This window comes from Carassius auratus, unplaced genomic scaffold (assembly GCF_003368295.1).
Source record: "Carassius auratus strain Wakin unplaced genomic scaffold, ASM336829v1 scaf_tig00023534, whole genome shotgun sequence".
Lineage (NCBI taxonomy): Eukaryota > Metazoa > Chordata > Actinopteri > Cypriniformes > Cyprinidae > Carassius > Carassius auratus.
In genome coordinates, this window is record NW_020525278.1 from 84,845 (window position 1) to 106,735 (window position 21,891).

General features: G+C 42.7%; 1 protein-coding gene and 1 long non-coding RNA gene across 10 annotated transcripts in view; both read right to left on the reverse strand.

Annotated features, from left to right (window-relative positions):
* LOC113077911 (WAP four-disulfide core domain protein 3) overlaps positions 1 to 21,891 on the reverse strand; it is a 44,616-nt gene that overhangs the window by 3,056 nt on the left and 19,669 nt on the right. For 2 of the 8 annotated variants that reach the window (XR_003281405.1, XR_003281404.1), the window contains exons 7-10: positions 20,659 to 20,796; positions 8,343 to 8,480; positions 8,114 to 8,245; positions 7,882 to 8,013 (exon numbers count right to left, since the gene is read on the reverse strand). Coding sequence is in view for 5 of the 8 variants with exons in the window: in XM_026250176.1 (XP_026105961.1) it covers positions 7,293 to 7,438; positions 7,882 to 8,013; positions 8,114 to 8,245; positions 8,343 to 8,480; positions 20,659 to 20,796 (686 nt within the window). In the remaining 3 variants the exon portion in view is untranslated. Of the gene's footprint in view, positions 1 to 6,913; positions 7,038 to 7,291; positions 7,439 to 7,881; positions 8,014 to 8,113; positions 8,246 to 8,342; positions 8,481 to 20,658; positions 20,797 to 21,891 lie in introns of those variants that run through there. The other 6 variants (XM_026250176.1, XM_026250175.1, XM_026250178.1 and 3 more) reach the window with 6 other exon arrangements.
* Positions 11,872 to 14,248, reverse strand: LOC113077918 (uncharacterized). Of its 2 annotated transcripts, XR_003281407.1 has the most exons (5): positions 14,051 to 14,248; positions 13,648 to 13,785; positions 12,740 to 12,877; positions 12,060 to 12,108; positions 11,875 to 11,956 (listed from the first exon to the last, which is right to left on the reverse strand). It is a non-coding gene; the product is annotated as an uncharacterized LOC113077918 (long non-coding RNA). The 2 variants fall into 2 exon arrangements; XR_003281408.1 differs by lacking the exon at positions 12,060 to 12,108 and having other exon boundaries at positions 11,872 to 11,956.

The following is a 21,891-nucleotide window of genomic DNA, read 5'->3' on the forward strand; positions in this document are numbered from 1 at the left end:
CTTTCTAACGGCGTTTTTTCAAATGCCGTCTCGTCATTGCAGCTGATGACGGGCACAGCAAGTGTGTCGCGTGCTTGGGGAAACCCCACGCTGACACAGCACTCGCGGGGAATTCATGTTCTCATTGCGAGAACATGAATATCACCTCTCTGCGCTCGCGAATCGCTTTCTTTTCAGAGAGCGATCTCGCTCCTCGCGCCCTCCCTTTTTCTTCCTCCCGCGAGCCGGCGAGGAAGAAAAGGCGGGGCAGAGGATCAAAGCAGCAGGATGAAAGCGAGCTCACGGCGGCTCAGCCCCCGCGTGCCTCGTTTTCTCCGCCCAGAGGGGATTCCCCTGTCCTCTTTGTACAGCCAGACCAGTGTCCCTCTGCTGCCGCGAGTGATCTGGTTTTGTTTGGAGGGACTGAGGAGGAACTGCTAGAGGACAGCATGTCTCTAGCCGCTTCAGATGCTGAGGAGCTGACGGGCTCGCCGGACCCCACCCCCTCGATGAAATCTGAACCAAACCGCTCGAAACTCGGGATGGACGCCGAGCTTATCCACGTTCTCTCCAGGGCAGTGGATGAGCTGGGTCTGGATTGGTCTCCTCCAGAGGAACCAGCCCGTAGCCATCTGGATGAATGTCAGCGAACTGCTCCGTTCTTCCCGGAGGTCCACGACGAGCTCACTAAATCGTGGCGCGCCCCCTACTCAGGGCGCCTGCGTACTTCATCTTCATCCCCCCTCACCTCAATTGACGGCGCTGAAGAAAGAGGATACGAACGGCTGCCGCCGCTGGACGAGTCTGTGGCCGTGCATCTCTGCCCGCCAGCAGCTATTGGATGGAAAGCCAAGGCCAACCATCCGTCCAAACCCTGCCGTACGATGTCAGCACTCGCCGTGCGTGCCTACTCATCGGCAGGGCAAGCAGCCGCGGCGCTCCACTCTATGGCGGTGCTGCAAGTCTTCCAGGCCAAACTTCTCACCGCCACCGACGAGTCTGGCCCAGATGTCGCCACGCTCAGGGAGCTGAGAAGTGCAACAGACTTGGCACTGCGTGCTACCAAGAGCACTGCCCAGGCCATTGGGCGCTCGATGGCTAACCTGGTCGTCCTGGAGCGCCACTTATGGCTTAACCTTACGGAGATCAAGGATGCTGACAGAGCCCAGTTCCTAGACGCACCGATCTCCCCCAGCGGCGTCTTTGGCCCGGCGATAGAGGGATTTGCCGAGCGTTTCACAGAGGCACAGAAGTCGTCCCAGGCAATGCGACACTTCCTGCCGAAGCGCGCTTCATCTGCTGCTGCCAGTCGCCCCAGACAGGTGCCGACTCGTCAGCCTCCTAAGCAAGCGCCCGCTGCTACCGCCGCGGCCCAGCTGGTGAAACCCGAGCCTCGACACCGTTCTCGCTTGGCCACCAGACGGTATCAGTTTCCTAAGCGCATGGGACCCCGGCCCAAGGTAGTGCTGGACCCTGCGCCGCCGCCGTCGTCTGAAACATATTGGCTGAAACCGCGTGTTCCACCTCATGCATGGCGTCACGGACGCTTGAATATCAAGGTGAGTCAGGACTGTATTTCAGCCCTGACCCCTTGGAGGAACATGCAATGGATGGAACGGGGTGCTCCACTTGGTATGGTTTGCAGAAGGAAAGTGATCTCCACAGACGCGTCCAACAAGGGTTGGGGCGCGCTGTGCGAAGGAAAACCCGCTTTCGGCCAATGGTCGAAAGACGAGAGCAGGCTTCACATCATCTGCCTCGAGATGATTGCAGTTCAACGAGCCTGCCAGAGCTTCCTGTCAGACCTAAAGAGCCACCACGTGCTGGTCAGATCGGACAGCATGACGGTGGTCTCTTACATAAATCACCAAGGTGGGCTGTCATCGACGCGTCTCTTCAGACTAACGTCGCTACTGCTGGAATGGACCCAAAGCAATTTGGGGTCCCTGAGAGCAGTGCATCTTCCGGGCAAGCTGAACAAGGGCGCGGATATGCTGTCAAGAAGCGGAGTCTCCTCAGAAGAGTGGAGACTCCACCCGCAGACGGTTCAGAAAATATGGGAGGTCTTTGGCAGAGCAGAAATAGACCTCTTTGCCTCAAAAGACAACTCTCATTGCCCAATATAATTTTCCAAGATTGAGGACGCGTTGTCCCAGGACTGGCCCAACCGTCTTCTTTATGCTTTTCCTCCGGTTCCTCTGATTCCCCAAGTAATCAGGCGGGTCAGGGACCAGAGATGCAGGGTTCTGCTTGTAGCCCCATTCTGGGAAAATCAGCACTGGATAGCCGACCTGTCGCAGATGCTGACTGCAGCCCCATGGCCCGTTCCCTTGAGACGGGACCTCCTTTCTCAGGCAGACGGGACGATTTGGCATCCACACCCAGAGAAGGGGTCTCTGCACCTTTGGTCACTCGACAGGAGCCCGCGAGACTCCCTGAGTGTGTGCTAGACACAATTTCATGGGCTAGAGCTCCGTCTACACGACGCCTCTATGCCTCCAAATGGTCTGTGTTCTCCACATGGTGCTCAGACCATGGTGAAAACCCGACCTCTTGTGACGTATCAGTGATACTGTCATTTTTGCAAGAGCTCTTGGAGAAGGGACGATCCCCCTCCACGCTCAAGGTCTATGTAGCAACTATAGCGGGGTCACACGCCCTTATAGCAGGCCAGTCGGTGGGCAGAAACGACTTAGTCGTCCGATTTATGAGAGGTGCCAGACGGCTTCACCTGCCTTGCCCTCCCACCGTCCCTTCTTGGGACCTGCCCACGGGGCTGAGAGCCCTGAAGGGGGCCCCCTTTGAACCGTTACAGTCCATAGGCCTTAAAGCCCTGTCGCTAAAGACCGCTCTGCTGTTGGCACTAGTGTCTGTTAAGCGTGTGGGCGATTTGCAAGCACTTTCGATAAGCCCTAATTGCCTAGAATTCGGGCCTAACGACTCGAGGGTCTTCCTGAAACCGAGGCATGGCTATGTGCCAAAGGTGCTCTCCACACCCTTTAGAGCACAAGTGGTCACCCTCTCTGAGTTACAAAACACAGAGGAGGATCCAGGGCCGAATCTACTTTGCCCAGTGAGGGCTCTAAAAGTCTACATAGAGCGTTCTGCGCCAATAAGACGATCAGAAAAGCTCTTCACATGCTTTGGAAACCACACCAGAGGGTTACCGAGGTAAAGACTTTCAAGGTGGATTGTTGATGCAATCCAGCTAGCCTACTCTTCTCTGGGTCTGCAAAGCCCAATTGGAGTAAGAGCCCATTCGACGAGAGCAGTGTCTTCGTCTTGGGCATGGTCTAGTGGTGTGACTATCGCAGAAATTTGTGAGGCGGCTGGCTGGAGCTCGCCGTCCACATTTGCTAGATTTTACAATCTAGACGTCCCGGCGCTTCATCCTAGGGTACTTTCTGTGTGAAGGTCACCTTCTTGTTCCTCATTTGCATGCTCTTGGCCATTCTTGCCCAAGGCTCAAACTCTACTCGTATGCACTCGGTCCCTTGGGGACTGAGGCGATACGAACACGGGATGATCAGGCTAGGCCAGACGTAACCTCATTGAGCTGCACAACTCAGTCGTCGCTTCAGTCGAAGTAACCTGAATTCCTTTGGCGAAGCGGCCAATATATAGCCAGATTCCCCGCCCATTTCGGCGGGCTTTGGCGGGCTTCGCTGCCATAGGCACCGCAGCGCTGCCAAGCCAGTGGTTTGTTTTAATAACACTGCACGATCCAATGGCTGTGCAGTTTCACTGCGTGATTGAATAAGGCTTCAGTTCAGTCACACGCCCTTATAGCAGGCCAGTCGGTGGGCAGAAACGACTTAGTCGTCCGATTTATGAGAGGTGCCAGACGGCTTCACCTGCCTTGCCCTCCCACCGTCCCTTCTTGGGACCTGCCCACGGTGCTGAGAGCCCTGAAGGGGGCCCCCTTTGAACCGCTACAGTCCATAGGCCTTAAAGCCCTGTCGCTAAAGACCGCTCTGCTGTTGGCACTAGTGTCTGTTAAGCGTGTGGGCGATTTGCAAGCACTTTCGATAAGCCCTAATTGCCTAGAATTCGGGCCTAACGACTCGAGGGTCTTCCTGAAACCGAGGCATGGCTATGTGCCAAAGGTGCTCTCCACACCCTTTAGAGCACAAGTGGTCACCCTCTCTGAGTTACAAAACACAGAGGAGGATCCAGGGCCGAATCTACTTTGCCCAGTGAGGGCTCTAAAAGTCTACATAGAGCGTTCTGCGCCAATAAGACGATCAGAAAAGCTCTTCACATGCTTTGGAAACCACATCAGAGGGTTACCGAGGTAAAGACTTTCAAGGTGGATTGTTGATGCAATCCAGCTAGCCTACTCTTCTCTGGGTCTGCAAAGCCCAATTGGAGTAAGAGCCCATTCGACGAGAGCAGTGTCTTCGTCTTGGGCATGGTCTAGTGGTGTGACTATCGCAGAAATTTGTGAGGCGGCTGGCTGGAGCTCGCCGTCCACATTTGCTACATTTTACAATCTAGACGTCCCGGCGCTTCATGCTAGGGTACTTTCTGTGTGAAGGTCACCTTCTTGTTCCTCATTTGCATGCTCTTGGCCATTCTTGCCCAAGGCTCAAACTCTACTCGTATGCACTCGGTCCCTTGGGGACTGAGGCGATACGAACACGGGATGATCAGGCTAGGCCAGACGTAACCTCATTGAGCTGCACAACTCAGTCGTCGCTTCAGTCGAAGTAACCTGAATTCCTTTGGCGAAGCGGCCAATATATAGCCAGATTCCCCGCCCATTTCGGCGGGCTTTGGCGGGCTTCGCTGCCATAGGCACCGCAGCGCTGCCAAGCCAGTGGTTTGTTTTAATAACACTGCACGATCCAATGGCTGTGCAGTTTCACTGCGTGATTGAATAAGGCTTCAGTTCAGGAGAAAAAAGCGTTTTTTCCCATATGCGTCTTCGACGCAGTACTCGTTCACGTATTTCAGGGAACCGAGGTTACGTTAGTAACCGAGTACGTTTTAAAATAAGTGAATAGGTCTCTAAACAATAAAAAAAAAAAAAATGCCATTGCAGAAAATATGTTTTCATGTTTAGTCACTAGGGGACTAAATGCAGTAAAAATACTAAATGTAGTAATTTTAAACCATAATAAAACAATAAGACTTATCAATACAAATAATAAAATAAAAACTGTACAACAGTGTTGTCCCCTCGGAAATGAAAGCTATTATTAGGCATATATCATAATTCAAAACTTTTGGTTTTGGTTTTTAATTTGCAAGTTTTGTGCGGTTCTGTATTATGTATTATAAGCAGAAACATGCATTAATGAATAAGTGTGCGTGTCCTCTTTTTGTGTGAAATAACGGTAATACCACTTTAATTTCCCATAATTAATGTGCATTGCTGACATAAAGGAGTTCATTTTTATCAATGTATCATGTTTTATTGTAAAACAGCTGGAACACTGACACTTGGGTTTTAAATCTTTAAGAAAAGAAAAAGCCAACAAATGGCCATTTTTAATCAAGTTTCAGTGTATATAATCGACCAATCATGGGTTCTTTATGTGAGAAGGTGAGTTCTACAGGTCTGAGTCGTCTACGGTTGATGAACGCAGCTGATTTATTCTTGTCACAGTGGAAACACTAACGCAGTTTGTTCTCCAGTGTGAATTGTCTGGTGCGGTTTCAGTTGATGATCTGAACTAAAGGTCTTCACACCACGGTGTCTTTTCAGCCATATAAAGCTCTTTCCACACAAAGTACACAGGTGAGGCTTCTCCTCTTAATTTTAAGGTGCTTCAAGTATGAGGCCCTATCAAATATTTTACCGCACTGATCACATTTATATCCTCTTTTTTCTGAATGAAGTGAATATGAAGTGAAGTGGAATATGAAGTGAAGTGACATTCAGCCAAGTATTTGTGCTCTGCATTTAACCCATCCGAAATGCACACACACAGAGCAGTGAACACACACACACACACACACACACTGTGAGCACACACCCGGAGCAGTGGGCAGCCATTTATGCTGCGGCGCCCAGGGAGCAGTTGGGGGTTCGATGCCTTGCCCAAGGGCACCCAAGGGCACCCAAGTCGTGGTATTGAAGGTGGAGAGAGAACTGTACATGCACTCCCCCCACCCACAATTCCATCCGGCCCGAGACTAGAACCCACAACCCTTCGATTGGGAGTCCAACCCTCTAACCATTAGGCCACGACTTCCCAAAATGAGACTGCTGATGTACTTTAAGACCGTACGCTTGTGTAAAACTCCTCCCACACTGATCGCATGCATACAGTTTTTCTCCAGTGTGGATCCTCTCATGTACCTTTAGATGTCCTGATTGTTTAAATCTCTTGTACGGTTTAAAGCACTTGTAAGGTTTTTCTCCAGTGTGGATTCTCTGATGCGGTTTCAGTACGGCAAGAGTAGCAAACGCCTTCCCACAATCAAAGCACACGTGATCCTTCTCGCCGCTGTGTGTTTTCTGGTGTACGTATTCATGGGATACGTGACACCTTTCTTGGACAAGAAACTCTTTCCACATTGAGAGCAGCTGAAAGATTTGCCACATTTGTAAAAAGGAAATTTAAACCCCTGTACAAAGTAATAATCATTAAATCAACTAATATTGTTTTAAGACTGCATTTAACAGAACACACATTTTCAAATACAGTACCATTAAATTTTATTTTTATTTTAAATGTATTATCCCAAAATAGCACATGTACATAAAATATATTTTGAAGCCTACTTGATCTAGAAAATCTAAAACATTAAGAGGAATTTAGTTTTGGGTGTTAAATTGCCATCCAACTTTCTTCAATGTCAATTCAGTGGATTCCGGGATCCGGAAGTTGAATTCCTGTTTTTGAGGGACAGTTAATTATGCAAGCAGACATTAATACTACGGACCCAGACATCATTCATTCTCAGTAACACACAAATGCACACAGACCTTTAAACAGATTTATTTGAGGAAGACAAAAAGACCTCAAGTACAACATTGGGGGTGGCTTTTTCCAATGGTTAAATTGTCATGTTCTCTGCATGTCCACCGGTGTCTGGGACACTTCTGTCTGGAAGGACATCAATCATGGAAGAGTTATCAACACATTTGGTTTGAGACACAGACCAGGCTTCACTGCACATTCATTTAGAGGTGTTCAAACACACAGAAAACCAAACACAAACTTTACTTTTAGAGATAGTTGTATTCCAAGTATTAGTAATCGATTTTGAAAAGCCATGCAATTAAGATGGTGCAACAGTCCAAATTCAGTTACTTTGACATTTCAAATGATAAAAATACGGTGTGTGACAGAACAAATACCTTAAGATGCAGGTGTACACATACGTCCTCCACAAAAAGAGCTGCAGCACTTCTGATTTCTCGGACAGTCAAAGTCACTGACACACAACTCTTCTGCACACCGTCCTTTTACTCCAGCAAAAGACACTGGACACACTCCTGGCTTTTCTGTTACATACACACATGCCTCATCACTAAACTCCAAACTGCACTTGTAATAAAAAAAAAAAAAAACCCAACCAACACATTGTGTTCCAAATTCTGTTGTTTTTAAGCATTTATATTAATGCAACCCATTTACTGCACGTGAATTGCATGCAGTCATATTATAGGTCAATCATTTGAGGTTAAAGCTTACTATCGATCACTGGGACTTGTAGAAGTAGAAGATACTTTGTATAAATTGTAACACTTAAGTGATCCATCTGCTAGTTAAATATTTTTATTTTATTGTTCTAGAAAACCTTGCACATGTCCATCTATGTTGATGCCAGAGCAATCATTAAAAGGCGATCTTTGAGACAATACTCAGACAAGAACCAATGCAGCGGTCAGTGCAAATCAATCCAGCTTTAAATCTTAAAGATCAAGACACATTGCCAGATTAATACCTTTATAAGGAGCCATACACTGTCGGCCACATCCACTGCTGCAGCATTTCTGATCCTTCGGACAGTCATCGTCTAGGGAACACAACTGAGCACAATCTTTAAGATTCATTTTTGGACACACTCCGGGCTTTTCTGTTATACAAACACATGATAAAGAAAGCAGATCACTGAATGTTTCATTGGATATATAAAAAAAAAAAATCAATTCACACCATTATAGCAATATGAATACCTTTATATGGAGGCACACACCGATGTCCACATTTATTGCTGCAGCATTTCTGATCATCCGGACATTGACCGTCTTGGAAACACAACTGAGCACAATCTTTAAGATTCATTTTTGGACACACTCCTGGCTTTTCTGTAATATAAACATGATTGAGAAAGCGGATCAGCGCCTCACTCGATTTAAAAATATGAGCTAATTTAATTCACATTAATATAACTATATAAAATACCTCTATATGGAGCCATACACTGATGTCCACATCCATTGCTGCAGCATTTCTGATTGTTTGGACAGCTACCGTCACCAGAACACTTCTCAACACACAGTCCGGCTCCAATGGGTTTTGGACAGGATCCTGGCTTTACTGCTACACAAACACATGATAGAGAAACCAGATCACTGAATGCCTCGCTGCATATGAAAAAGGTAAAGGCTCATTTAGTGCACACTATTAGAACAATATAAAATACCTCTATATGGAGCCATACACTGATGTCCACATCCATTGCTGCAGCATTTCTGATTGTTTGGACAGCTACAGTCACCAGAACACTGCTCAACACACAGTCCGGCTCCAACAGGTTTTGGACATGATCCTGGCTTTTCTGTTATACAAACATGATCGAGAGAGGAATCTCTGAATGGCTTGCACACGTCAAACTTAAGTAGAACAGACAAAATGTATCTGTATCAAACTAAACTGGTTTAAAAAAAATAACTACATCCACCAAGCTTCAGTAAAAAGGTTCACAAGTCGTGATTAGTCCCAGATGCTAAATTGCATGCAAACAGAATATTTGGAAAATAATAATAAAGGAGTTGAGGAGAGATGACATACATAACATCCTAGCAGCCAAACAAATTGATTTACTGTAAAAACATACATAATTTTGGAGCTATAACAATACATCTTGGTCATCGTTTTTCCTGTAAAATCTTGTAAAGCGGAAAACTTTCATTGTACATCTGGTAGGCTGATGTATATGCATACATTCTGATATGTGCCTAAAGTCCTTTTTTTATAGAAGTTGTTATTTATATACACATTTCTTCACACTGTGTGATGAAGTTAAAAGAACTCACCTATGGCACATTTTTGGGCATCTTTTGTGCTCAAGCACACAGAGAGACACAACAAGACAGCGATCAACGAGCAACACACTCGAGCGTTCATCTTCTCAACCTGCGATCTCACAATACACTGCAGTATAACACACTGATTTAGTGGACCAGGAGGTTTTAAATGCACCTTTTGAAAATGTGTTTTTAAGGATCCAGTGAGGCCTGGCGTAACCCAACTCTGATGAAACTCACCTGTCTACAAGAAGTAATCTGGAAGACCCTGATTAGGTTCAGGTGTGTTTAGGGATGGAGACAATTGAGACACAGCAAACACAGTCACTGGTCACCATCCCCTAGAGTAGCCTAATTATGTAACCTGACACAGAAAATAATAATAATAATAATAATAAAAGTTTACAGTTTTTGAGTCATTTCTCAAACAGCCAATGTCTGCAAATCTGAATTTGGTCAATTTAAAATTCAAGTTCCTATAAAGATGATTAAATAACATTTAGCTTATAACTATATGAGTAGGCTAGGCTATATATTAAGAAAACCAGCACTCATAGTTAAAAAAAAAAAAACTGGTTTTAAAATAAGTGAATAGGTCTCTAAACAATAAAAAAAATGCCATTGCAGAAAATATGTTTTCATGTTTAGTCACTAGGGGACTAAATGCAGTGCAGTAAAAATACTAAATGTAGTTTCATATAATTTTAAACCATAAAACAATAAGACTTATCAAATGTCCCCTCGGAAATGAAAGCTATTATTAGGCATATATCATAATTCAAAACTGTTTTTGTTTTTAATGTGCATGTTTTGTGCGGTTCTGTATTATAAGCAGAAACATGCATTAATGAATAAGTGTGCGTGTCCTCTTTTTGTGTGAAATAACGGTAATACCACTTTAATTTCCCATAATTAATGTGCATTGCTGACATAAAGGAGTTCATTTTTATCAATGTATCATGTTTTATTGTAAAACAGCTGGAACACTAATACTAGGGTTTTAAAGCTTTAAGGAAAAAAAAGCCAACAAATGGCCATTTTTATCAAGTTTCCGTGTATATAATCGACCAATCATGGGTTCTTTATGTGAGAAGGTGAGTTCTACAGGTCTGAGTCGTCTACGGTTGATGAACGCGGCTGATTTATTCTTGTCACAGTGGAAACACTAACGCAGTTTGTTCTCCAGTTTAAGGTTTTTCATCAGTGTGAATTGTCTGGTGCTGTTTCAGTTTATAATCTGAACTAAAGGTCTTCTCACACTTTAAGCACGCATGAATCTTCTCACCGCTGTGTCTTTTCTGGTGTACTTTTAAATCATCCAGCCATATAAAGCTCTTTCCACACAAAGTACACAGGTGAGGCTTCTCCTCTGAATGAATTTTTAGATGCTTCAAGTATGAGGCCCTAGCAAATATTTTACCGCACTGATCACATTTATATCCTCTTTTTTTCTGAATGAGACTGCTGATGTACTTTAAGACCGTACGCTTGTGTAAAACTCCTCCCACACTGATCACATGCATACGGTTTTTCTCCAGTGTGGATACTCTCATGTACCTTTAGATGTCCTGATTGTTTAAATCTCTTTTCACAGTGTGAACACTTGTAAGGTTTTTCTCCAGTGTGGATTCTCTGATGCAGTTTCAGTACGGCAAGAGTAGCAAATGCCTTCCCACAATCAAAGCACACGTGATCCTTCTCGCCGCTGTGTGTTTTCTGGTGTAATTTAAGAGCTTCTGCTTGTATAAAACTCTTCCCACATTCGTCAGGTGTACGGTTTCTCTCCAGTATGAGTTTTCATGTGATACGTAACACCTTTCTTGGTTCGGAAACTTTCCACACTGAGAGCAGCTGAGTGTGTCTCTTGTACATAGGTCTTTACACGGTCCAAATTGAACTAACAAATTAAGCAACTGATATTGTTTGAGACTGCATTTAACAGAATTCACATTACCTCAAATACATTCCATTTAAGTGCATTATCCCAAAATAGTTTAAGACTACTTGATCTAGAAAATCTTATAAACATTAAGGATGCATTTAGTTTTGATGTTAAATTATCATCCAACCGAGTCTTCAATGTCAATTCATTGGATTCTGAGATCTGGAAGTTAAACTCCCAATGCTGAGGTACAGTTAATCATGTACACAGACTATAACAGACCAATATCTCATTCGCAGTAACACACAAATGCACACATAGACCTTTAAACAGATTTATTTGAGGAATACCAAAAAAAAGACCTCAAGTACAACATTGGGGGGCAAGCAAGGGCTTTTTCCCCCAGTGGCTAAACTGACGTGTTCTCTGCATGTCCACCGGTGTCTGGGACACACTTCTGTCTGGAAGGACATCAATCACGGAAGAGTTATCAGCACACATTTGGTTTGAGACTTCACTGCACAGAATTAGTCCCTTCATTTAGAGGCATTCAAACCCACTACAGAAAACTCAACGCATGCAACAAACAACTTTTAGAGATAGTTGTACTCCAAGTGTTATAAAATCTAGTTTAAAAGCCATGCAATTAAAATGGTGCAATGGTCCAAATTCAGTTACGTTGACATTTCAAAAATTAAAATGTGCGTGTGTGTTGGGGACCCAAGCATCAACAGAACAAATACCTTAAGATGCAGGTGTACATATCCGTCCTCCACATATAGAGCTGCAGCACTTCTGATTTCTCGGACAGTCAAAGTCACTGACACACAACTCTTCACACGGTCCTTTTACTCCAGCCAAAGTCATTGGACACACTCCTGGCTTTTCTGTTACATACACACATCAGGGAAACCAGATCACAGAAGAACTGCAATGACAAAAAAAAAAAAAAAAAAAAAAAAAAAAGACCAATGCAGCTGTAAAGCTTACCTTTAGGTAGAGCCGTACACTGATGTCCACATCCATTGCTGCAGCATTTCTGATGATTCGGACAGTCACCATCATGAGAACACAACTCAGCGCAAACACCTTTTATTCTGGGAGTTGTTTTTGGACACACGCCTGGCTTTACTGTTACATAAACAACTCATTAGGCTACTAAACTCCTCGCTGCACTTTGGGAGAGAAAAACCCCCAGGCCCACACATTGTGTTCCGAATTCTCCAGGTTTCGTGTATTGACCGTACAGAATTGGCACTGCCCATAATGGAATGGTGCTCAACCTGCACGGTTGCAGAGCCTATGCGGTTTAATAGACTGAGAATAAGCTAAGTGCTATAGAGCTGCATCAGCCGTTCTGACTGGGAAGTTCTCTGGATTGCTCGCATTATAAAGGACATTATAGGAGTAACAGACAAGTCCAGTGTTAGATTTGTGACCCATACTCAGAATTCGTGCTCTTCATTTAACCCATCCGAAGTGCACACACACCCAGAGCAGTGGGCAGCCATTTATGCTGCGGTGTCCGGGAGCAGATTGGGGTTCAGTGCCTTGCTCAAGGAGACCCAAGTCGTGGTACTGCCAGCCCAAAACTTTAACCCACAACCTTAGGGTTAGGAGTCAAACTCCAACCACTAGGCCACGAGAGCCGCACATTAATGTATAAATACCTCTATATGGAGCCATACACTGATGTCCACATCCATTGCTGCAGCATTTCTGGTTGTTTGGACAGCTACCGTCACCAGAACACATCTCAGCACAGTGTCCAAATCCAATGGGTTTTGGACACGATCCTGGCTTTAATGCTACACAAACACATGATAGAATGGATTTTCAGCACTTGAAGGTAAGGGGTTTTGCAACACAAGTATAATTACCCTGCATCAAATCAAATTTACCCCTAAACTACCATTTCAACATAGAACCTACCCCACTACTGGTGTGGTGTACTAATGCATAGTAATGCTAATATTAAATAATTAAATTATCTTAAAATATTAAACAGTGTCCTTTAAGAACTATAACACACACTAAAGGTTCTTCAGCAGTTATTTGGGGTGGTTGAGGTGATGTATAGCACGGTTACTGTATAAAGAACCTGTTATGCACATTATGGTTCTTCAGTGGTTCTTTATGGCAGTGCTGCTATAGCACCTTAACCACCACAAAGACCCCATTAAACGCCTGTATAGTTCCTGAAACGTTCTTAGTTTAGTTGGGGAAGTGGTAAATAAAAGAAAGACTTTAAAATAGGTTGAGAACCAAGTTGTTCAAATCCACTCTTTTCGTCCCCAAGGCCCCACATTTGGGAAATATTCCAGGGCCCCACACAAGACTTTATGATCTCAGTAAAGCACACGTGATTAAAAACCGCTTTTGCCCTTGTAGTAAATTCATATTCGTCGCAAACATATGAGAGTGAAATAACACATCTTAAATCTGAGGAGGAGAACGGGGTGGGACGCAGTGAGATACTGAGAGACGTCAGATTCAGTTTAAATTATGAGGAAGGAGGCATAAACCCCGGACTATAAATGCAAGACAAACAAAGACCCACATATTAATATATAAATACCTGTATATGGAGGCATACACTGATGCCCACATCCATTGCTGCAACATTTCTCATCATCTGGACATTCACGGTCACCAAAACACTTCTCGACACATGCTCCTATCATGTCTTTGTCATCAGGACACACTCCTGGCTTTGCTGATATATATATAAAAAAAAAAGAAAAAAAAACTGCATGCAATCAGACTATTTGACCAATGAGCTTGTAAGGTAGTACTTCATTAATGACTTCGCTATAAATAGCTTGCATGCTAAATTGAATAGAGTTGTTAAATGGATAAAGCACAAAAAATTTGGATTCTGTAAATAGTTCATCTTTACAGTGGAAAAAATATTAACATTAGAACATATGATTTAAGATGTAAACTTAAACTACACCAACAAACACATTAAAAGAACTCACCATATTTTTTGACGTCTTTTGTGCTCAAGCACACAGAGAGACACAACAAGACAGTGATCAACGAGCAGCACAGTTGAGCGTTCATCCTCTCAACCTGCGATCTCACAATACACTGCAGTAAAACACACTGATTTAGTGGATCTGGAGAATTTAAAGGCACTTCTTGAAATGTGTTTTTAATGATCCAGTGAGGCCTGGCGTAACCCAACTCTGATGAAACTCACCTTTCTTCAAGAAGTGATCTTGATGACCCCAATTCGGTTCAGGTGTGTTTGATTAGGGATGGAGACAATTGAGACACAGCAAACACAGTCACTGGTCACCATCCCTGGAGTAGCCTAATTATGTAACCTGCACAAACTGACACAGAAAATAATTATAACAATAATAATAATAAAGTTTACAGTTTGTGAGTCATTTCTCAATAAAAAGCCAACGTCTGCAAATTTGAATTTAGTTTTCATATTTAGTCACAAGAGGTCGAGATCAGTTTCCAGTCATGGTCAAAAAACTTGTCTAATTGCAGTGAGGTAAAAATACTAAATGTAGCTTCATTTAATTTTTAACCATAATAAAACAATAAGATTTATCAATACAAATAATAAAATAAGCTGTTCAAAAGTGTTGATTCAAGTCAGTTCTTCAGTGGATTCCATTCTAGTTTGGAATAAGGGAGAGAGGTGTACAAAAACACGCATCGCTTTGATCATTCCGTGTAGAACTCACCTTCATGCAGAACCCACGATTGGTCGATTATATACAGGTGCTGGTAATATACACTAATTCCATTCAGACAGTGAAACTTGTATATTATATCCATTCCATCAAACCATCACTGACTGTGGAAACTTTATACCCTGATTTCCAAAAGGAAACGAAAAATGTACTTTCATCAGAGAGCATAAGTTTGGACCACTCAGCAGCAGTTCAGTCCTTTTTGTCTTTAGCCTAGGTGAGACGCTCCTGACTCAAGAGTGTTACTGTTAAGGGTGTTATTCAAGAGTGGCTTAACAAAAGGAATGTGACAGCTGAAACCAATGTCTTGCATACGTCTGTGTGTAGTGTTTCTTGAAGCACTGACTCCAGCTGCGGTCCACACTTTGTGAATATCCCCCACATTTTTGAATGGGTTGTGTTTTACAATCCTCTCCAGGGTGCGTTTATCCCTATTGCTTGTATAATTTTTCAAGCACACATTTTTCATCCATCCCTTTGCCTCTATTAATGTGCTTGGACACAGAGCTATGTGAACAGCCAGCCGCTTTTGCAATGTTTTGTGTCCTGCCCTCCTTGTGCAATGTGTCAATGGTCGTCTTTTGGACAACTGTCAAGTCAGCAGTCTTCTCCATGATTGTGTAGCCTACAGAAGACGGAGACACTTTAAAAAGACCTTTGCAGGGGTTTTGAATTAATTAGCTGATTAGAGTGTGGCACCAGGTGTCTCAATCTTGAACCTTTTCACAATATTCAAATTTTGAGATACAGAGTATGGCATTTTCCTTAGTTGTCAGTTATAATCAAAAGAAAAAAGAAAAAACATTTGACATCAGTCTGTGTGTAGTGAAAATACACAAGTTTCACTTTTTGAGTGGAATTCGTGAAATAACTAGATATTCTAATATGACCAACACCTGTACTTTTTAAAACCTTGATTTCATCTTGTGATTGTTTCAATGCAGTCTTTGGAGTGAGCCTCCAGTAAACGGCAAGGGAGTTTAGTAAATTAGGATTTTAAAAACTTTAACAAAACTAATAAACATTCTTCAGGGGTTGCATTTATCAGACTACACATTACTTCAAATACAGTACCATTAAAATCGGTCACGTACAAAAAACTTATTAAAATCTCTTGTATTTCAAACTTTCTACGGTTCTCAATTAGCTCACGTACATCTGCAAAATAGCTTTTAAAAATTGCTGGATCTAGAACATTGGATAAGCAGAAGATCCATTTAGTTTTGGACGTTCAATTATCCAACTTATCTTCAAATGTAATTTCAGTGGATTCTGTAAGTTCAATTCCTGTTTGAGGAACAGTTAATTATGTACACACAATACTACAGACCCAGACATTCAATATCCGTAATGTTTGTGGTAAAACAATTTATTAAGCAATATGGGATAGCAATATGGGATCATGGGATCATGTAACAAATCATGAAATTGTTAGTACAAGCCTTGAATACGAACACTTCTCCCAGTGGTTAAATCGTTATGTTATCTGCATGCATGTCCACAGGTGGTTGGGCAAGACTTCTGTCTGTCAGGAAATTTATCACCATCAGAAAGAGTTATCAGCACATTTGGTTTGAGACAATTAACCCATTACACACACACACACAAAAAAAAAAAAAAAAAAAAAAAAAAACCTAAAATGAAGTGCAAAACTTGGGGACCCAAGCATCAACAGAACAAATACCTTAAGATGCAGGTATACATATCCGTCCTCCACATATAGAGCTGCAGCACTTCTGATTTCTCGGACAGTCAAAGTCACTGACACACAACTCTTCACACGGTCCTCTTAAGCCAGCCAAAGTCATTGGACACATTCCTGGCTTTTCTACACAAACACATGACAAAAATCTCACACACCTCATTGTACATAAAACCAAGCAAATTAGAACACAACCCTCTGTAAAAACCTTCAGAATATGGCAATAAAACTAAAGTCTAGTTATGCTAGTGCTGCTGAAGAGAAGTTTTTTGGCTCATTGCAGATAATCTAGAAAACAGCCTTCCAAAGACACACTGTAATCGAGGTCTACAGACAGAAATAAAGAGCTGCAACACATTTAAAAAGGTGCATTTTGGATGTTTTCTTTGCATTAGTCTGGGGGAAGTAAAAAAAAAATATATATATATAAACCAGCAGTCTCACTTTAATGTAATAAATACCTCTACCTAACTGCTGGTGTTGGGTACAGAAGTAGAATACGAATATAAAACATGGACATTGGTTAATATTCTAGTTAAATTGAGTTTTAATATGTTAATTATAACGAACACTAAAGGTTCTTCAGCAGTTCTTTGGGGTGGTTGAGGTTCTATATAGCACTGTTACCATATAAAGAACCGGTTAATTGGTTCTTTATGGCAGTGCTGCTATAGCACCTTAACCACCCCAAAGACCCCATTAAACCGCTGTATAGTTCCTGAAAGGTTCTCAAAAAAAAAAAAAAATATATATATAAAAATTATATATTATATATATATATATATATATATATATATATATATATATTAGCCGTTAATCTATTCTCAAAGTTGGGTTGGGAGCTGGGTCTATACTAGGCAAGCTATGATGACTTTCACCTTGATATTTTATATAACTGACTGGCCGAGGCCAGCCTAAAAAGGATGATGCTCAGGACAGTTGACGGGCCACTGCATTGTTTTTAAGACGTACTGCTTGATTTAAAAATTAAAGCATCCAAAAACAAGACGCGGAAAAGCGGAACAGTAACTCGCACTGTGTTCGGTGCGGAGAGAGATCGAGAGCCGCGTATCATGGACCGCGACACTGAACAGAGCTCTCTTCTGCAAAGTTCTCCTCGAAGTCCCTCCTGCACCTGAACGCACATATACGAATCGCATTTTGAACAAACAAAAAGATGTGAAAGAGCCCAATTCAGTACTCGCGGTGTTCTGGTGTTCAGGGCTCATGCAGAGAAAGGCGTCTCAACACACTTCAGAATCAGAATGAGCTTTATTGCCAGGTATGTTTACACATACGAGGAATTTGTTTTCGTGACAGAAGCTCCGCAGTACAACAGAATGACAGAGACAGAACATAAAACACATAATAAAATAAAAAATACAAATAAGTAGATAGTGAATGACAATTGTAGGCAGGTATATTACAAAATGCAGTTATGTATGTACATATATATTATGTGCAAAATTTAAGTGTATACTAAGTATGTGTGTTAGATAAATAAAGTGTATGTGTATATAAATATAAAGTGTAGTGTTCGCAGTTATTATCAGCTGTTCATAAGATGGATTGCCTGAGGGAAGAAACTGGTCCTGTGTCTGGTCGTTCTAGTGCTCAGTGCTCTGTAGCGTCGACCAGATGGCAACAGTTCAAAGAGGGAGTGTGCTGGATGTGAGGGGTCCAGAGTGATTTTGACAGCCCTTTTTCTCACTCTGGATAAGTACAGTTCTTGAATAGATGGGAGGGTTGTACCGATGATTTGCTCAGCAGTCCGGACTACTCTCTGTAGTCTTCTGAGGTCAGATTTAGAAGCTGGATACAGAGGATGGATTCGATGATGGTGGAGTAGAACTGTTTCAGCAGCTCCTGTGGCAGATTAAACTTCCTCGGCTGGCGAAGGAAGTACAACCTCTGCTGGGCCTTTTTTACGATAGAGTCAATGTGAATGTCCCACTTCAGGTCCTGAGAGATAGAGGTGCCCAGGAACCTGAATGACTCCACTGCAGTCACAGTGCTGTTCATGATGGTGAGTGGGGGGAGTGCAGGGGGGTTTCTCCTGAAGTCCACGATCATCTCCACGGTTTTGAGCGTGTTAAGCTCCAGGTTGTTGAGAGTGCACCAGACAGCCAGCTCTTTTACCTCCTGTCTGTAAGCAGACTCGTCGCCGTCCTGAATGAGGCCGATGAGTGTGGTGTCGTCTACAAACTTCAGGAGCTTGACAGAGGGGTCCTTAGATGTGCAATCATTAGTGTACAGGGAGAACAGCAGAGGGGAGAGAACGCAGCCCTGGGGAGCTCCGGTGCTGATTGTACGGGTGCTGGATGTGTATTTTCCCAGCCTCACTAGCTGCTGCCTGTCTGTCAGGAAGCTGTTGATCCACACATGTGGGGTGGGTACAGCGAGCAGATTTAGTTTGGGCAGGAGGAGGTTTGGGATGATCGTGTTAAAGGCCGAGCTGAAGTCCACAAACAGGATCCTCACATAAGTCCCCGGTCTGTCTAGGTGTTGCAGAACATAATGCAGTCCAATGTTTACTGCATCGTCCACAGACCTGTTTGCTCTGTAGGCAAACTGAAGAGGATCCAGCAAGGGCCCAGTGATGTCCTTCAGGTGGCCAAGCACCAGTTTTTCAAATGACTTCATGACTACAGACGTTAGAGAGCCACAGGCCTGTAGTAATTTAGTCCTGTAATTTTGGGTTTCTTAGGGATGGGGATGATGGTGGAGCGTTTGAAGCATGAAGGGACTTCGCACAGCTCCAGCGATCTGTTGAAGATCCGTGTGAAGATGGGGGCCAGCTGGTCAGCACAGGATTTCAGACAGGCTGGTGTAACAATCTGGGCCTGGTGTTTTTTTCCTTTTCTGCTTCCAGAAGACCTGGCGCACCGCATCCTCACTGATCTGAATTGCAGGTGTGGGGGAGAGGGGGGGATGCAGGAGGTGAGAATGGTGAGAGCGCTTGATTGGAGAGGTGTTCAGGATGGGTTGCAGGAGCTGTTAATGGTGTGAACGTTTGTTTGGAGAGGCATTCAGGGCTGGATGCAGGAGTTGTGAATGGTGTGAATGGTTGTGTGGGGAGGCGTTCAGGGCAGGTGATGGGTGTTCTTTCAAACCTGCAGTAAAACTCGTTTAGATCGTCTGCCAGTCGTTGATTCTCCACAGTGCTGGGGGGTGGGGTCTTGTAATTGGTGATAGAAAATCGAATTTGCTTATTTTGCTCTTGTACCGACAAATACATACAAAATATTTCAAAATATCCACCTTGGAAATTATGCTCAAAAAAAAAAAAAGTCAGTTATTTCTTAAGTGAAAGTAAACAGTTGAGGAAAAAAATGGGATGTGTATTATATTGAATGTGTTCATCTTCTCTTAAAGGGACCGCGCCTAATTTAGCTACTGCTGCAGTAATGTTAATCCAAGAAAATGAAAATCACTCACTGCTCTTGACTGAATTACTTTGTAGTTTTAACCGTCAAAACAAATTCAGACACCAGATATAATTTGATATATAAAGCGAAACTGTAATGTGAGAAATGTGGCTGAATAAAATGTAGGTTTGATTATACATTTCATTTTTACATTGAAGACTATCCAGTGCTATTTTACATTTAATTTGGTTTCTGAACATTGACACCCACAAACTTGAAAACTTAGTGTAAATAGCACAAATAAATAAAAATAAACGAACATACAAATTAAACAATTTCAGTTTTCAATTTTGAATGAGCCATTTTAATCTAGATTAATTTCAAGATCACAGTGAGATTAATCTAGATTAAAAAAAAAAAATCTATGCCCACTAATAAATATATATATATATATATATATTTATTTATTTATTAGTGGGCATAGATTATTATTATTATTATTATTATTAATATATATATATATATATATATATATATATAAAAATTAATCTCCAAGATTGGTGACCCATACTCAATTTGTGCTCTGCATTTAACCCATCCAAAGTGCACACACACAGCAGTGGATACATACCCGGAGCGGTGGGCAGTTATTTATACTCAAGGAGCAGTTGGGGGTCCGGTGCCTTGCTCAAGGGGACCAAAGTCACGTTATTGCCAGCCCAAAACTCGAACCCACAACCTTAGGGTTAGCCAAACTCTAACCACTAGGCCACGAGAACCACACATTAATATCATAGAAATACCTGTATATGGAGCCATACACTGATGTCCACATCCATTGCTGCAGCATTTCTGGTTGTTTGGACAGTTATTGTCACTAGAACACATCTCCGCACACAGTCCAAATCCAATGGGTTTTGGACACGATCCTGGCTTTTCTGCTACAAACACATGATAGAGAAACCAGATCACTGAATGCCTCGCTGCATATGAAAAATTAAGGTAAAGGCTCATTTAGGTCACACCATTATAACAATATAAGTATTTTTATAAGGAGGCATACACTAATATCTAGATCTACTGTATTGTATCTACTGTATTTCTTCTCATTCAGTCACAATCATGGAAACACATCCCGACACACACTCCTGATCTGTGGTGATTGTTTCCAGGACACACTCCTGGCTTTTCTCATAAAAACTGTGTGTGTGTGTGTGTGTGTGTGTGTAACCCATCTAACGCAATCATAATTTGATTAATTCAGTGTGTTGCTTGCGGTTTCTTTGCAATCATTTGTGACGGTTACTAGCAATTTTAAAATGAAATAAGAATTTTTTTGCCTTCGTAGTAGATTCCTATTCATAGCAACCCAGACAGCAAGCAATTTCGGCCCAGGTCTGGCCCACATGGATTTCATGCGGGCCAGATGTGGGCCGGATCTGGGCCAACACTATGTTGCTGTCTGGGAAACAAATCTTAAAATGGAAGGAGAACCGGGTGCTGGTGGGATGCAGCAAGTTCAGATACTGAGAGTCATCAGCTACAGATTGACTAAGGAATAAACCCCTGATTGTGAATCCAAAACAAAGAAATAACCACACATTAATATAATATAAATACCTATATATGGAGGCATACACTGATGTCCACATCCATTGCTGCAGCATTTCTCATCATCTGGACATTCGCGATCACCAAAACAGTCCTCGACACACACTCCTATCATGTCTTTGTTATCAGGACACACTCCTGGCTTTGCTGATTTAAAAAAAAAAAAAAAAAGAATATGCAAATAAAAGTCTCTTTACAGTGGAAAAAAGAAACATTAGAACATATGATTAAAGGTGTAAACTTCATTTAAAACTACACCATCCATCATACAAATTTATGAAGTTAAAAGATCTCACCTCTGGCCTGGTATTTGGAGTCTGTTGTGCTCAAGTACACAGAGAGACACAACAAGACAGTGATCAACGAGCAGCACACTCGAGCGTTCATCTTTTCAACCTGCGATCTCACAATACACTGCAGAAAAT